This window comes from Berghia stephanieae, chromosome 2 (genome assembly GCF_034508935.2).
Source record: "Berghia stephanieae isolate SIO BIC M18660-M18661 chromosome 2, UCSD_Bste_1.3, whole genome shotgun sequence".
NCBI classification, from domain to species: domain Eukaryota; kingdom Metazoa; phylum Mollusca; class Gastropoda; order Nudibranchia; family Aeolidiidae; genus Berghia; species Berghia stephanieae.
Genome location: NC_088361.1, coordinates 82,972,029 through 82,989,528, shown reverse-complemented (window position 1 = coordinate 82,989,528; position 17,500 = coordinate 82,972,029). Strand labels below are relative to the sequence as shown.

Sequence of the window (17,500 nt, the reverse complement as noted above, 5' to 3'; positions counted from 1 at the left end):
ATAAAGTATATCTTATCTTATCTTATCCTAGATATGACATCAATGCCACCCCACCACACCTAGTTGCGTCAATCTTCATCCCATGTACAACTACTTTTGGATTGGATTGGATTGGATCCCTATTTTACATTTCTGTGTTTTACATCTTACAAGCGCATTCTCAGTTTTTACCGATGGAGTGCCTGCCTGAGAGACAAAAGAGACTAACTTTGTTTCTTCTTAAACGTGACAAATTTCATAAAATTCAGAAAAACATACGGAGAGGCAACATTAAATAATTGTAAGTTTTTAACTTTGCAAAACCAAAGCATTACAAAAGGCTGACCATTGTTAAAATTACATTAATTTATAATTTTATTGTTCGGTTTTTAAGGGTAAAATTTCATTAAAATATCAATTAAATTAAATTCAATTTATATATAGGATTTTTACCAATATTTTTTATTTTGACACGTTCTTGAACCATTAATGTAAGAATAATCATTTTTTGTAAATTTTGTATATTTATTTGTAAGGCGCATTGGACATCAAAAAATGACGATGACGATAACGATGACAACGATGACGAGGAGAACGAAAGCATATTATCTATCACTCGCTAAGATTCACTTTGTACCCAGTGACCTCGCCAGACAATCTAGCCTCCTCGCCTGATATCTGCAATGTTTGTTTTTTCTTCGTTTTTGTTATTGTTTGATTGTTTACAAGAATAACAACAAAGGTCAGGGAAATGAAAAGGCTGTTGGTCTTTGTATGGGAGCAAAACAAACAGGATGAGAGGTAAGAACAGGTAAGGCGATTGAACGGCTGGAGGGGAAATAATTGCCATTTGTCAAATACATTGCCCCCCCCCCCCCCCCTCTCTCTCTCTCTCTCTCTCTCTCTCTCTCTCTCTCTCTCTCTCTCCTTCATCCTTATTTTTTCAAGATTGCTGGATTGTTCGGGTCACCAATAGATATAGATGTGTGATAGGGATAGGGTACAGATATCGAACTTCACAGAAATTATTACCAAAAATAAAAATGGTTAACAGTACAATATTTATCTAACTTCTAAGTATGCCCCCAAAAGAGAATTCTGATGTCAATCATTGTGTTATACGAAATATTTGAGATACTGGTTTAAATAGTTATTTGAATTACGAATTTAACCACTGCACTCATATAATTTGTCCAATCAGAACGTTTTCTTAGATTAAGACCTGCTGTTTAACTTTCTCCTGTTTTTCCCCATTCTCTTTGTTGATTTTATTTTGTTTCGTTTTCCCTCCTCAATCATTGGACGAAGAGAGATGGTGGACACATGCAGGTGAGGGCCCCTATCTCATGATCACTGTCCCTTGCCATAGTTTAATTGGTCCACCGTGCAAATTACATATTCAAGTCATAATCATGCAATGGCGGGACCTGTTGGTCTTCTTCTTCAGTTTACTTCAATGACAATGAAATGCCTTATAACTTCTTCATTTCATCCCCTTATTTTCCATCCCAATTTTTAAATTGCAATATGGTGACGTCACAATAACGCCGTTGTCATGGGAACGTCACTTCGCCCAGCCATTCCGTTTTCTTCGATAGTGCTGATCATCTGAGGCGTCACCGTGTACAGCTCTTGACGCTTTCTTAGGGATCTGGAAGGGAATGGCGTGTGTAGAACAAGGATGAGTGATAACATTAATAAATGGTCTATAATGGCAGTAAAATATTAAAGTGCCAGAAAAAAAAGATTAGATTTTGAAGCAAAAGCAATGAATGGATGGACGAATGAATGATTGATTAAATAAATAAATAAATAAAAATGATTGATACATTCCAAGAACATCTGTGACCCTCAATCTGATATTATATGCGGCTATATTGACTTATAATATAACACTCAGTTTAGATCGGAAGGTCCAGGTTTCGAGTTTCCCTCTGAGCGGCGCATAGTTGAGTCCTTAGAAAATGCTCTTTACTCACATTTTCTCACTGTAATAAGTGCAAAATGAGTACCTGGTCTTTAACAGCGTTGTCTCTGTCGGGTAAAAAAAATATAAATTTGTAATATCGCTTAACAGGCATCATGTCTCGTACTACATGTTTTGTGTTGATGTTGGTTAGGGACCTCTTGTAAGGTGCTTTGAGCACGTTTAGTGGATGTTGCTCTATATAAGTGCTCAAAATGCTCAAGTGTAAACAAGTTGCCGAAAAGTGAATATCGGGCTAAGTCTGCAAACTGAGTGCATTCATTTTCCTCTCCGGTTCATCTTGCCCTCCATTTGACCTTTCCTCTCAGTCGGTCGCTTGTTTTATCATAGCAAAGAGAGTGTTACTCATTCGTTTTAAGTTGCCGAAATGAACAGGAACCGAACGCGAACGTTTTATCTCGGAATTAAAATTTATTTCAGTTTCCTGCCAACAAAGTGAAACAGCACACGGAGTTTCTTTGTTATTTTTTTTTTGAACACCTTTATATGACCAGTTCTTCACTAAATTAATGTTTGAATAGTAATTTAAACTTTTTAGGTTACACGTAGTTTTGTTTGCTGGTATGTTTCATGCGTTTGTTGTGAGTAAATTACAGAAATGTATAGCGTCTATGAGACACTGGTTATTCACGAACAAGAGACGAAAATGAATGCACTCAGTTTACAGCCTAAAATGATCAGAAATATTTGCCTTAAAATTTTCTCACCTCAATAAATTATTTTCATTGTCCTAGATAAATCAAATGGATGAAAACCAAGTGTCATAGTTTTGACTATTAATGCAATTTTCTGCCCCTATTTCATATAGACATTAGACCGATTTGAGGCGATTAGTCATATTAATTATTTTTTTTAATGAGCTTTTACAAAGGGCAATATCCACTAAATGTGCTCAAAGCGATTTACAAGGTGTCCCTGACCAACAGCAAAACGTAACAAGTAGAACGAAGCATGACGCCTGTTAGGGCGATACTACATTTTTTTTTGTAACAGAGATAACGTTGTCAACGGCCAGGTACTCATTTTACACCTAAGAACGGTGAGTGAATGTGAGTAAAGAGCCTTCTCTAAGGACTCAACTATGCGCCAAGCGAGGCTCGAACCCAGGAGCTTCCGATCCGAAATCGAATGTCATACCACATGACCGCATAGCCGCACATTTACACGGATTTTTAAAGTAAATTTTTCCATACTTAAAAAAATAATCAAATAAATAAAAAGAAAGAAAAAAAAAGACACATTTACAGTAGTATGTATCACTCTTTTTTTTTAATGCGTCCTTCACGCCCGTTCATTAATAGGCCCATGAAGCCAGAGTTTATCCCGATTTCTAAAGCGTGAAATGGACAGTAGCAATTGCTTGTCATTATTCTTTGGATAGAACGCTAGTCTTTCCGCCACTTTTCACAGACCGAACTACCCAATCGCTGCTGGATGGACGGATGGGGGAAGGTGGGGGGGGGGGGGGGTGTAGAAAATATCTCGACTTCACCTGGGATCGATCGGTCTCTTTGCATGAGAAGCGAGTGCTCTATCAACTGAGCTATAGGGATCCCCGCGTGTCTTTAAACAGCGAGAATGCATTTTCATTTCATTTAAGTTCTTATCTGTTTCCACCTCGATACGTGATTGTTTTAGCTGTATAACTGGGAAAGTAGGCTTTTTAAATTTTCTTTTGATAAGTTTCAGTTTATTAATTAAACATCGCCGACCTAGGTTATTTGAAGATTTTGCCAATAAATAGCAAAACAACCGGGTTTTTTCTGTTGTTTTGGTGTTTTTTTTAGGGGGGGGGGGTGCAAATGAGTATTGAAAAAAGCCAAATTTGTACTTCGTAATTTGGCATTAAAATGTCAAACTGGCAACCTTAATTAATGTGACTACTAAACATCACAACGGTAGAATTTGGGCTAGGATGCGCCCACATTGTTTGCTCTTATATTTAGCAGTGGTAAAATGTTAGGTCTATGGAATGTTGTTATGGAGGAATGTCTTGATTGGTGTACTATGAAAAAATACATTTACAAAGTTTTGGCCAGAAAAATCATCTTCTAAATATCGTTCGATTAAATGACCCTCATTCGGTCAAAATCTTTCAAAAGTGGAACTTAAAGCACGGAAAATAAGAGCTACGTGTTTTTGACAAGATGAGGGTCAATATTTGAAGGACAAGTTTTCCGGCTAACATTCTTAAAATCTGTTGTTTGATTTCCAGAGTAAGACAGTTAAAATTATTCTCTACTTCAAATTGATCGGCCTAATCCATTTTGGTCTCTCTCATATTCTCATTTGATTCCATTGTCATCTATGACAGACGTGTACTTTTTTGCTGGTCTGACAACCCAGCATGTTATGGGCTCTTTGTTGTAATGAAGAAAAAAATTGAGCCTTATATAGAGCAATATCCACTAAATGTGCTCAAAGGGGTCCCTGGTCAACAGCAACACTTAACATGTAGGATGAGACATGACGCCTGTGAGGCGATATTACAATTTTTCAGACAAAGACAACGTTGTTAACGGCCAGGTACTCATTTTACACCTGAGTACGGTGAGAGAAAGTTAGTAAAGAGCCTTTTCCAAGGACTCAACTATGCGCCGGGCGCGAGGCTCGAACCCAGGACCTTCCGATTCGAAAGCGAGTGTCATACCATAAGACCACATAGCCGCACAATGGAAATACATACTCCCAAACCAACGCAAAATGTTGTCCATTACAATAATATTAAATCAAGCACGTAATTGGCCAGTTATCAGATCTGAAAATATGTTTACGTCGGCCGATATCAACGGGATGCCGAGAAGAATGAATTTACTAAATTATTACATACAAATGATTAGAAATGTGAAATTTTAATTTTTGTCAGTTTAAGGAATTCTATCCATCCTCCTCAATGAGATATTACTTAACCCAAATTTCAAGTGTTTAACCATAAAATCAGTTTTCTGGATCTAAATCATCCCCATATAATACCGGTCCGAACCGATGGGTCACACTTTTCAATATATGGAACAAAATTGACGTCACTCAGCTCTTTGTTATTGTTTTTAGACAGTCATTTTGATGATTAGTTCTAATTTAATTCTGGCAATCAGACTATAAACGTTTAAGGTTACAGGTGGTTTTGTCTATTGTTAAGTTATATCCGGCTGGCGGATGTTGTCAGTATTTTACCTAAACGTATAGCACCAATTAGTTCATTCGACGAGTTATCCAGTGGGTTGGATGTGTGTTGTTATAATCCAGATAGAGATCGACTCATATTTATTCAGAGGGTTCTGACAAATATTACATTGCAGTTCCCAACATAATATTGTCTCAAATTATAGTTTTGAATGCAACTTCCTGTCACTGCCAGATGTCCAAATTGGAAGCATCTTTCCACAACGCGAATTATACACAACTTCGTACCACATGATTTAGTTGGTAGACCTCGTTTTACGCACACAAAGAACCGGTATCGATCCCAGGTGCAGTAAAGTATCGATTTCAAGTAAAATTAAGTCTATTTATGACCCCGTATCCTCCCACTACTTATATCTTTGATCTAACGGAAAGTACTTTGTGATCGGTTATCGTCTTAGTTAAAGGATCGCAAGCAAGGGTCGTTAACCATTTATTAACGCTATAAAAACTAGGTAATTAAGACTGTTGTCCATTTGGCTATCAAGGAATATTTTTTATCCAGATTGTGTTCTCTTTTGTATGTTAAACATTTTTGCTAAAATTAATGTACTACTGCTATCAGAGAGTTGTTAATAGGTTATGAATTTAATATACAGCTGTATTTTATTAAATTTTGATGGTGATGATGATGATGATATTGATGATGATGATGATGATGATGATGATGATGATGATGATGATGATGATGATGATGATGATGATGCTGACGATGAGAATGGATGCTGCTGCTGCTGCTCCTGATGACCATATCAATGATATTGATGATAACAATGATAATGCTAATGATGACTATGATAAATGATGATGATGATGATGATGATGATGATGATGATGATGATGATGATGATGATGATGATGATGATGATGATGATGATGATTACAATGATGTGGATAATATTATGATAAAAATATGGTCCACCACAAAATTGAATACTCACGTTTGTCTGCTGCGATACAGAAGGTATCCGATGAGGGCTACCAAAGCCAGACCACCAAGAACACTTCCAACAATGATGGCCCAATAGGCCATCGCGTCTTCGTCGTCCTCGGAAGACTCCACGGGTAAAAATGGCGACTCAGTTGTCGTAGGAGAGACGGAGACTTGCCTGCTTTGAGGTGACTGAGACGACGGGGTTGTCGTTTTTCCAGAACTGTCTTTGCTGGTTGGTTTTGTGTTCAAAGTCGGCATCATTGTTTTACTGTTTCTTGTTGGCAACTGGGTTGATGTCGGGAAAACCCGGATGGTTGTTTTAAAGGGACTCATTTGGGACGACGTTGTTATGATTGTTGCCATCTGTTGTGTGTTGTGGGTTGATGTAGGACTGAGTTCTGGTGTTTTTGAAGTTATTGTATTAGTTACAGACGTGTCGTATGGTTGTGGTGACAATGTGTGTACATTTTGTGTTGACATTGAGTCTCTTATTGGTGTTGTCGACGAACTAAAACGGTTTTTAGTTTTAGATTTCGTACATGTGCAGGATTTTGTTGTCGACATGGCTGAAATTTGGCTTGAGGTTGAATGCATTTGGTCTGGAGTTGAGAGGGTTGGGGTTGGTGTGAGGTTTGTCTTCATGTTGGGAGATGGAATGTTGGAAGTTGAAGGTTCTAAGATGAATGTGGATGTTTGAAGAAATGTCGAGGTTATAGACTGGTCTGATGTGAAATGTTTCGTGGTAGTTTGGGATAGCGGTTCAGTTGATTGGGTAGAAGGATTGATATCTGTATAATCGGATCCAAACCCAGGCGTTGTTGATTTTGTGATTGTTGAATGCAGGGATGCTTTTGATGGGGTTTGTGATGTGGATGATTCCGTGAAGGTCGGGGTGAGACTGTTGGTGGATTCAGGTTGTCTTGTAGATAGATCTTTGCTGGAATGAGTTGCCTTTGATGAAGACTGGGGATTTATTGTCGTAGACAATGGTGTGTGTAGAGATGATGTTGATAATAATGACAGAGAAGATGATAATGATGACGTCCTAGAGTATGTAGTGCTGGAAGCTGATACAGGGACAATCGAGGTTGTAGCACTTAGTTGTGGCAATTGTGACGATGATGATGACTGTGTTGATTCAGTATGTGATATTGATGATGGTGATGATAGCGGTGACTGTGTCGAAGACGTCGGTTTGGGTGGCGGAAGGACACTTGAAGATGGACATCTGGCCAAAGGATTCCCTGTAGAAGAAGAATAAAAAAATAAATAACAAGTGCATAGAGCACGACCTAGTCATGATAATGCGCAATACAAGTGCCATTTATTTGTTGATTTATTTATTTATTCATTGTTAATATTATTATTATTATTATTATTATTATTATTATTATTATTATTATTATTATTATTATTATTATTATTATTATTTATTAATAATAATAATAATAATAATTATTATTATTATTATTATTACTATCATCATCATTATTATCATCACCATCATCATCATCATCCTCATCATCATCATCATCATCATCATCATCATCATCATCATCATCAACATCATCATTATCATTATCACGTATCATGATCATTTTTATAATGTTATTTTTCCGTAAAGCATGATAAGTATGTTTGTCACTGATGATAGGAAATACACATCATCACAATATTTTTTGATGTTGGGTTAATGTTTTACCTATGTAATTTTGTTTCAATTGATTCTTCCGTTCTTGTAAATCCAAACATCGTGACAGCCAAGGACGTAGATGACAGTCAGAACGGCAACCAACGCCTTGGCAGGAAAATCTCACTGCAAGATGTAGCCTAGATTGAAGGAATAAGATGTACTTTGTTTAAGGGGAGAATCATTTTGTCCTTTGTGTTATACAATCAAAACTATTATTTTGTTATACCTTAATAAAAAAGATGGATTGGGGATAGGAATGTTGGATAACTCACTTTCTTTTTGAATGTATTTTTAAAGTATGATAAATATACTTAATTCTTTTGATAATTGATAATGATGGTGATGTTGCTGCTGCTGCTGCTGATGATGATGATGATGATGATGATGATGATGATGATGTTGATGATGATTGAGAAGAGGGAAAATAGAAGAAGAAGGAGGTAGAGGAAGAGGAGAATAATAATAATAATAATAATAATAATAATAATAATAATAATAATAATAATAATAATAATAATAATAATATAATAATAATAATAATAATAATAATAATAATAATAATAATAATAATAATAATAATAATAATAATAATAAAAAATAAAATAATAGAAAAAAAGAAGAAGAAGAAAGAAGAAGAAGAAAGAGAAGAAGAAGAAGAAGAAGAAGAAGAAGAAGAAGAAGAAGAAGAAGAAGAAGAAGAAGAAGAAGAAGAAGAAGAAGAAGAAGAAGAAGAAGAAGAAGAAGAAGAAAGAAGAAGAAGAAGAAGAGAAGAAGAAGAAAGAAGAAGAAGAAGAAGAAGAAGAAAAGAAGAAGAAGAAGAAGAAGAAGAAGAAGAAGAAGAAGAAGAAGAAGAAGAAGAAGAAGAAGAAGAAGAAGAAGAAGAAGAAGAAGAAGAAGAAGAAGAAGAAGAAGAAGAAGAAGAAGAAGAAGAAGAAGAAGAAGAAGAAAGAAGAAGAAGAAGAAGGAAGAAGAGAGGAGGAGGAGAGAGGAGGAGGAGGAGGAGGAGGAGGAGGAGGAGGAGGAGGAGGAGAAGAAGAAGAGAGAAGAAGAAGAAGAAAGAGAAAGGAGAAGAAAAGAAGAAGAAGAAGAAGAAGAAGAAGAAGAAGAAGAAGAAGAAGAAGAAGAAGAAGAAGAAGAAGAAGAAGAGGAGGAGGAGGAGGAGGAGGAGGAGGAAGAAGATGATGAAGAAGAAGAAGACAAGGAGAAAGGAGAAGAAAAAGAAGAAGAAGAAGAAGAAGAAGAAGAAGAAGAAGAAGAAGAAGAAGAAGAAGAAGAAGAAGAAGAAGAAGAAGAAGAAGAAGAAGAATCTATTTAAAAGATGTATCGTTTTTCTCTCTTTCAGAATCCTTAGTCTAATAAAACAGAGATAGAGATACACTCTATCTTTGAGCACTTTTGTCAACAGGCACTCAGTTCACATGGGAAACTTATGTACGCATGACGGAAGTGTTAAAACATCATCAAACATCAGGCGGAAGTACATTTTATTTCTATGTAAATTCGCCTGTCGATGACCGGAGGTGGCCAGGAAGACAACCCATATTTTTCCATTAGTCTTATCAGGACAAGGTGTCCGATATTGGGCTAAGTTTGACCAATCGAAGGTAAGTACCTACCCGGTCACTTATGTTAAATGCTAAATGCGACATTGCTCTTGGTTTTGATGTATATTCTATCTAGATATATAAATGGTGGTCTAATCTCACTTTAGAATTTCAAGCATGTTTGAATTTTGTTGTTGTTGTTATTGTTGTTGTTGTTGTTGTTGTTGTTCTCTTGAACAAGCCATTTATTGTTATTATGTTTCAAACCAACTGGTGAGAAGTTATTACCGTCCACTGACGAAAACATCTTGTTCATGTTTCCCAAAGCTATGTACAAATTGAATATTATAATACCTTTTTTTAAAAAAAAGTAAAATACCCAACACGGAACTATTCTAGCTAAAAATCCTTAGAATAAATAACAAAATTTGAAGTTTTTCAAATCAGTCAGGGTGACGCAAATAAGACAAGCATATTTCTCTTTAAGTCATGAAAGAAATAACGAAAAAATGCAGTTTTCTTTAATTGATAAAATTGGGACTAAATAGGTTTTGAAAAACGCATCTTTATTTATTGATGTCATGTTAGATTCTTACGTGCTGTTTGGCCGCTGGTTTCCGGGAATATCCAAAGGACGGAAATAGTCTGAATTGTCTTGCTGATTGATCACATGACTCAATTCGTCTAGACTCTGCCGTATCCATTGGTCAGCCATTGTTACATTCCTCAAAACTCCAATCCTTATCTGCATGTCAACCTGGAAATAAATTGTAACCTGTCGTCTCAAAAGGGTAGAACATTCGCTTTACATGCAAAGGACCCGGCGAGTGAAGTCGATATTTTCCCTGACACCCCCCTCCCCCACCAGACACCCCCCTATGTCCATCCAGTAATGATTGGGTAGCCTGGCGGCAAGTATTTTTCGATAGACAAAAGTCTTATCAAATGGGGAGAAGTAATCAATTGCTATTATCCTTTCACTCTATATAAGCGGGGAAAATTCCGGGCGAAATGACTTAAGTTCTATGTTTAATAATAATAATTATTATAATAATGATAATAATAATAATAATAATAATAATAATAATAATAATAATATAATAATAATAATAATAATAATAATAAATGATGGTAATAATAATAATAATAATAATAATAATAATAATAATAATAATAATAATAATAATAATAATAATAATAATAATAATAATAATAACGTACTTTATTCATCCAAAAGGAAATTTTTGTAGCGACGTATAAAATGCCGACAATGATGACATAACATAACATAACATAACATGTGGTATAGGGCAAAATAGGATAAGATCCTTTGAATGCCCTTAATATTAATTAGTAATGCCATAAATCTATTGATTAAATATTACAATAATGATACACGTGGTAAAGATAGTATTTCAACTTAAATGTACTCATGTGGTGTACAAACATATATCTTTATCCGTGACATGCAAAGCGCACACACAACCACACACACACACACACACACACACACACACATACACACGCGTATAGAAGATAACCATAATAATATAATAATGCATAATATATACATACAAGATTGAAAGCCATGTCAACAGCAGAGCAAACAAGTATTATTCGTCATATATAAATCTCCCATCATATAATTCCCTGTCTACTAACACCTTGAAATAATCCATAGATTTTGCATTCTTTGTTTCAAATTTCAAACTGTTCCATTTCTGAACAATACGAATACCGAACCAGTTTTGTCTTATGTTTGTTTTGCATCTAGAGACAAAAATCTTAAACTTGTCCCCTCTAGTAAAAGTAATATTAGAATATGAAAAAAAATCAGAAAAGTCTATCCTATCCAGACCATGTACCAATCTATAAACCTGAATTAAATCCCACGAATTCTTCTATATTTCAAACTGGGTAAGTCAAGAAATTCTAACCTTTCCTTATAAGATAAATACTGTATTGTATAAATTTTTTTGGTAGCTCTCCTCTGTACACTTTCAATACTAATAGATTGTCTTTTATATAATGGGCTCCAGATGCAATTTCCGTATTCTAGAATTGGTCTAACGAGCGATTTATACAAATATAAAAATGTGGTTTTATCAAGACTTATAAAGGTTCTATATATTATTCCCATCATTCTGTTTGCACGGCTTACACAATTATCAATATGTAAATCAAAATTCAAATGTGAATCAAAAGTAACTCCCACATCCTATTCATAAGGCACAACGGAAAGTAGATTTGACATAGAAGTATCGGTAAAATAATTATGACATGGATTATTTTTTCCTATATGTAATACTTAACATTTCTAAACATTAAAATCCAAATGCCATGTTGTAGACCATTTGAAAAGTGAAAATATATCATTTTGTAGAATGTTATGATGTTCAGTTGTACTATAGATCTTTGTATCGTCTGCAAACAGTTTGCAGGCTGAATTTATGCCACATGGTAAATCATTTATATATATAAAAGAAATAAAAGTGGTCCCAATACGCTTCCTTGGGGTACACCGCTAATTACATTCTTAAAATCCGACCCCACACCATTGACAATGACCCTTTGTATTCGATTATTAAGAAAGTCTTTAATCCAGTTAAAGATATTCCCTTTAAATCCATATGTTTTTAGTTTAATGAATAATCTCTCATGAGGTACAGAATCAAAAGCCTTGCGGAAATCAAGATAAACAACATCAATGCATTGATCACGATCAATTAACTTGGTAAAATCCTCCATCACCTGTAAAAGTTGAGTAATGCATGATCTCTTTGATCTAAAACCATGCTGGTTATCGTTTAGCATCGTATGACTTTCAAGAAAGTCCATTATTCGGTCTTTCAAGATAGACTCCATAACCTTACAGAGTATGCATGTTAAGCTGATGGGTCTATAGTTTGCAGCATCTAGTTTGCTTCCCTTTTTATGAATGGCAGTAACATTGGCTTGTTTCCATTCAATGGGTAAGGTACCAGATTCAAGAGACTTATTATATTTGTTGATAGCGGCTGTGATATTTCAAAGGCCACTTCTTTCAGTAAACGGGGATGAAGGGAATCGGGTCCCATGCTTTTAGTCACGTCTAAATTCAACAATTTTGCAAGTATGTCTTCTTGTGTAATATAAAAATCGGGGACGTTTAATTGATTTGTAACATTGAAAGTTGGTATATTTGTAGTGTCTTCTTGAACAAACACAGATGAAAAATAATTATTTAAAACATTAGCTATATCTATATCCGAAGTAACCTTGGTACCATCATCTTTCAGTAAAACACTAACACCTGGTTTTCTTTTCAACTTTCTGTTTACGTATCTCCAAAAGCCTTTCGGACTACTCTTACATTCGTGTGCCAATGTACATTCATACGTTTTCACAGCATTTTGAATCGTGTATTTGGTATTATTTCTAACCTTGACATAATTATGAAAATTATCTGTTGTAGGATACTTTTTGAATTTCTTATACAATTTATGTTTCTTATTAATTGTACGTTTAACGTTTTTTGTCAACAACAATGGTTTATTAGAACTAAATTTTTTGTTACATCTTAATGGAATGTGTTTAGATTCTATACATTTTAGTTTGTTTTTAAAAAACAACCACGCTTCATTCACACCGTAGCCTTCAAGAGTATCCCAATTCACGGCATTTAGGTCTTCTCTACAAGAGTTGTAATTACCTTTGAAATAATCAAAATAAACATGTGAAGGATGTTTGGCGGATGAAAGATTTAACGATATAAGAAGTGAGTCATGATCACTTTTACCCACCGAAGGCAAATGGTCAATGTTATTAATCCAATAATCATCGTTACATATTACCAAGTCGAGTATATTACTAGTTTGATTCAGTCGGTGTCTCGTAGGCTGTGTCACCAGTTGAATATAGAAAGCATCCCTAATTGCCTCGACAAATAGATAGTCGGGAAAAGTTAGACATGGTTCTGTCCATTTAATGTTAGGAAAATTATAATCTCCGACAATGATCACGCAATCAAATTTCATTCTACCTACTGACTGTAAGGTTTCTTTTATATCCCTAATGAAAGTTAATTTGTCTGAATTATGAGACCTATATATATTTCCTACAAGTATGTGTAAATTATTATATTCAAAATCACACCATACACTTTCACTAATTATAGGATGATCAAAAGAGAATATATTGGCATTAACACAATCCAAAACATAGATAGCAACACCCCGACGTGGGTAATCATTCAAAAATAAGTTATACCCATCGATAAAAAATTCAATTTCTAAATCAATCTCAAGTTCAATTTTTGGCATAATTTCAGTAAGACATATTATCATAGGATTATGTTTCTGTATCATACATGTTAATTCTGATCGTTTGTTAAGTAAGCTATCGACATTAGAATATAATACAACAAAATCATAATTTGACAAAGGAAGATGAAAAGGCACATTTGTTGAGGTGTCACTATCAGGTGTTCCAGACAGGTCTGTGATAAGTCATTGGTCTGAGTTTTGTCGTGTCGATTTAAGGCGTCTTGAATGAAATTCTCTTCCCCCGGGACTGTAATAGGTTTTGCGTTGGGTTTGGTGTTGGTCTATCTGGCGTTGTGATGGTAGAGGGGTTGTCGACGTGATGCACATTTGGTCTTCAGTCTGTTTAATTGTACGAATTCGAGGGCTGGGCGTGTCGGCGCCAGTTGATTGTATTTGGGCATCGAGGGGACTGTCTGGATCCAACCTCAGTCTCACACCATAGATGGTTACTGCCATGACTTGTCCGTTCATTGACCATGCCGAGTCAATCCTTTCGTCATTTTTTGCTGCTTTGAGCAGATTGAAATTCTTCTGCGTTAAGTCTTCAAATATTGAAATGCCCGAGCCTTTTAACTTTTTTCTGGCCTTGAGCACCATATCACGATCCAATCGCCTGACAAATTTGATAATTATTGGCCTGGGTCGATTTGTTTTCGTTCTCCCAGTACGGTGTAAAGTGTCAATTCCGGTGATGTCAATTTGAGTTTCTAATCTATTGAATAAATCCAGAACGAGTAAGAGGCAGTCATCGGTGGTTTCGTTTGTTTTTTCTTGGATTCCAAAAATGCGGAGGGAATTTCTCCTCGAATAGGTTTCTAATTCGTTGTTTCGTTTTTCGGTCATTTCAACTTGTTTTTTTAGATTTATGTTGATCATTTTCATTTCCATTATTTCATCTTTATTTTATTGTAATTCATGTTTTAATTCCATGTTTTCTTGTCTTAGTTGGATAATTAGGTCTTTGAGGTCTTTCATTTCGTTTTTTATGGTATTTTATAATGTTTGAAGTAAGTCTTGGTTGTCGAGCTCTTTAGAAGGGGTAGATTGGGGGGGAAGGGATATTTTCGAAATTATCCGAGTTTCTTTTTTTTTTCGTCCTTTCGGCATCTTGCCCAAATTGGGATGACGTAATTTGATGTTATTATGACATTGAAAAAAAAAAAAACGCAACCGTTTGATATGCAATGAAAATCAATCAATACACTTATATGGACGTTTTTAAAGTTGAAACGAATATGATTATAGAAAACAAATACGAAAATGAATATATTAAACAAACTCTCATCTCTTGATCCTCATCTTTGCAACGTAAAATACATCAAATTCCATAACAAAACAGTATTGAAAAGAAGACGTCCGCCATCTTGATAACCGGAAATATAGATACATACATAAACATATTATACGTAAATATAATGTGGTAAAGTAAAATTTGGTAATAGGTATAGTGTAATAATATTGTAAGCTGTGAGAATAATTACATAGTATAAATTTCAAGGGACATACAGATTATATAATTGTAAAGATATAGATATCTAGAAAAGGGATATACTCGTAGATGTCATTATATTATAAGAAAAAAGCTAGCTAACGTCTCAAAACGATGTCAGATCTGGACTAACAATGCGCCAAAAAGTGATGTTATAGTTAAAATTACCAGAAAAGTGCGATTTTAGTTATTTTGCTTTTGTTGTTGTTGTTTGTTTTGTTTTTTGGCGGGGTTTTTTTTTTCTTTTGGGTGTTTTCAAGTTTGTTTGTTTGGCTATTTTATTTTATTTTTTTTTTTTTTGGGGGGGGGGGGGGTTAGTTGTCAATCTAAGAAAAATATACAGCGTCTTAAAAGTGACCAATCGGGGTGAACCCGATGCTGAAAACTGAGTTTATAAGTAAAATATGAAACTTGAGTCAATTATTTTTTATGCTTTATTGGCTAGAATGAGCATAATTTCTTTGTTTGTATCACTTACCATTTGACCGGGTAAATCAAACCATACCGGTCTAGTGACGCCATCGCCATCTAAATAATGGGCAATACCGCCATTCCTTTCTCGTATCGATAAGGCTGTGGTTAAATGCTGTCTGGATCCAATCTCTAAGCTAAGGATAGAGGTGAAATAATAATAATAATAATAATAATAATAATAATAATAATAATAATAATAATAATAATAATAATAATAATAATAATAATAATGATGATAATAATAATAATAATAATAAATATAATAATAATAATAATAATAATAATAATAATAATAATAATAATAATAATAATAATAATAATAATGATAATAATAATAATAATAATAATAATAATAATAATAATAATAATAATAATAATAATAATAATGATGATGATATAATAATATAATAATAATAATATATAATAATAATAATAATAATAATAATAATAATAATAATAATAATAATAATAATAATAATAATAATAATAATAATAATAATAATAATAATAATAATAATAATAATAAAATAATAATAAATAATAATATAATAATAATAATAATAATAATAATAATAATAATAATAATAATAATAATAATAATAATTAATAATAATGATAATAATAATAATAATAATAATAATAATAATAATAATAATAATAATAATAATAATAATAATAAAATAATAATAATAAAATAATAATAATAATAATAATAATAATAATAATAAATAAATAATAAATAATAATAATAATAATAATAATAAACCCATATATTCATCCCATAGTTGAAATTTGTCTTTAGGGTCTATTCCAAGGGAAGACTGGTAAGGAGCAAAGACGTACCGCTGAGCTATGCTGCCCCCAAACGATAGGCTTTTTTAGAGTGCACAATGTTGCTACCGGTCACATACTTTTTTTATGTACTCATAATCATTCCAAACCCTAAGAAGAGACCATCACAAGGAGAGCGCTTGACTGGAACCCCAATGGCCAGCGGGAAGAGGACGCCCACCAACAACGTGGCGAAGAATGCTAAATTTGGAACAAAAAAGTGTCAAAATGTTGTGGGTTTTTGTTGGGTTTGGGTTTTTTTTATGGGGGGGGGGGGGGGCGAGGGTGCTAGTTAGAGACCGTCCCAGATGGAGATCCGTGATGTAAGCCCTATTGTCCAGGTGGAGTTGAACAAGTAAGTATTCCAAAACAGAATACGGTGAAAGAATTTGAGCGAAAAGAGACATTCCAGGGACTCATCTTTGCACTTCTCAGAACGGGACTCCAACAGATCCCTAGAAACTGGCCCGAAGGCGAGTGTCATTTACGGGTGTCATGTCTTGTCCTATATTATTTTAGCTGTTGGCTAAGACCCCTTGTACAATGCTTTGGGGAAATTTAATGGATATTGCTCTATATAAATTATACTCAAGTTATGCTCAAAAACTGGATATAATATAGTGAACAAATTAAAGAAACAAACAAATCGACAAATTAACTCACCCATCTTGGTCTAACAGAGAGACATCAAAGTCTGTGTAACATTTGCCATCGCATTTCCCCAAAGTTCCAACACAGCACGTCGTAGAGGTGACGTCTAGGCTGGGGTCATCGTAGGACAGAAAACCAACAGACAATAGTAAGTCAAGGGACGCCCTTGATGGTATCTGGGTGATAAACAAAGAAAATATCACTAGATAGTCAACAAAACCCAGTATTTCATAGGGGGGATCTGCTGACCATAGTTTGTTTAAGGAAGGAACTCTTTTATCAGAAGAACAAATAAATGAAGCTCTAGTTAGATATGTTTTCCCTCGTTTCCATTAGAAATTGATCGATGTTTTAGGAAATATTTAGTAAGGAATCACACACACACACACACACACACACACACACACACATATATATATATATATATATAT

The 17,500-nt window shown here is 34.2% G+C and overlaps 1 protein-coding gene across 1 annotated transcript in view; it reads right to left on the bottom strand.

Moving 5' to 3' along the window:
* Positions 1–17,500, bottom strand: part of LOC144965665 (uncharacterized) — a 24,678-nt gene that overhangs the window by 16 nt on the left and 7,162 nt on the right. Inside the window, exons 3-8 of the mRNA XM_078901241.1 lie at positions 17,082–17,245; positions 15,592–15,721; positions 9,917–10,077; positions 7,786–7,913; positions 6,091–7,327; positions 1–1,630 (exon numbers count right to left, since the gene is read on the bottom strand). The exon at positions 1–1,630 is cut by the window's left edge and continues 16 nt beyond it. Coding sequence (XP_078757367.1) covers positions 1,516–1,630; positions 6,091–7,327; positions 7,786–7,913; positions 9,917–10,077; positions 15,592–15,721; positions 17,082–17,245 — 1,935 coding nt within the window. The 3' untranslated portion in view covers positions 1–1,515. The remainder of the gene's footprint in view (positions 1,631–6,090; positions 7,328–7,785; positions 7,914–9,916; positions 10,078–15,591; positions 15,722–17,081; positions 17,246–17,500) is intronic.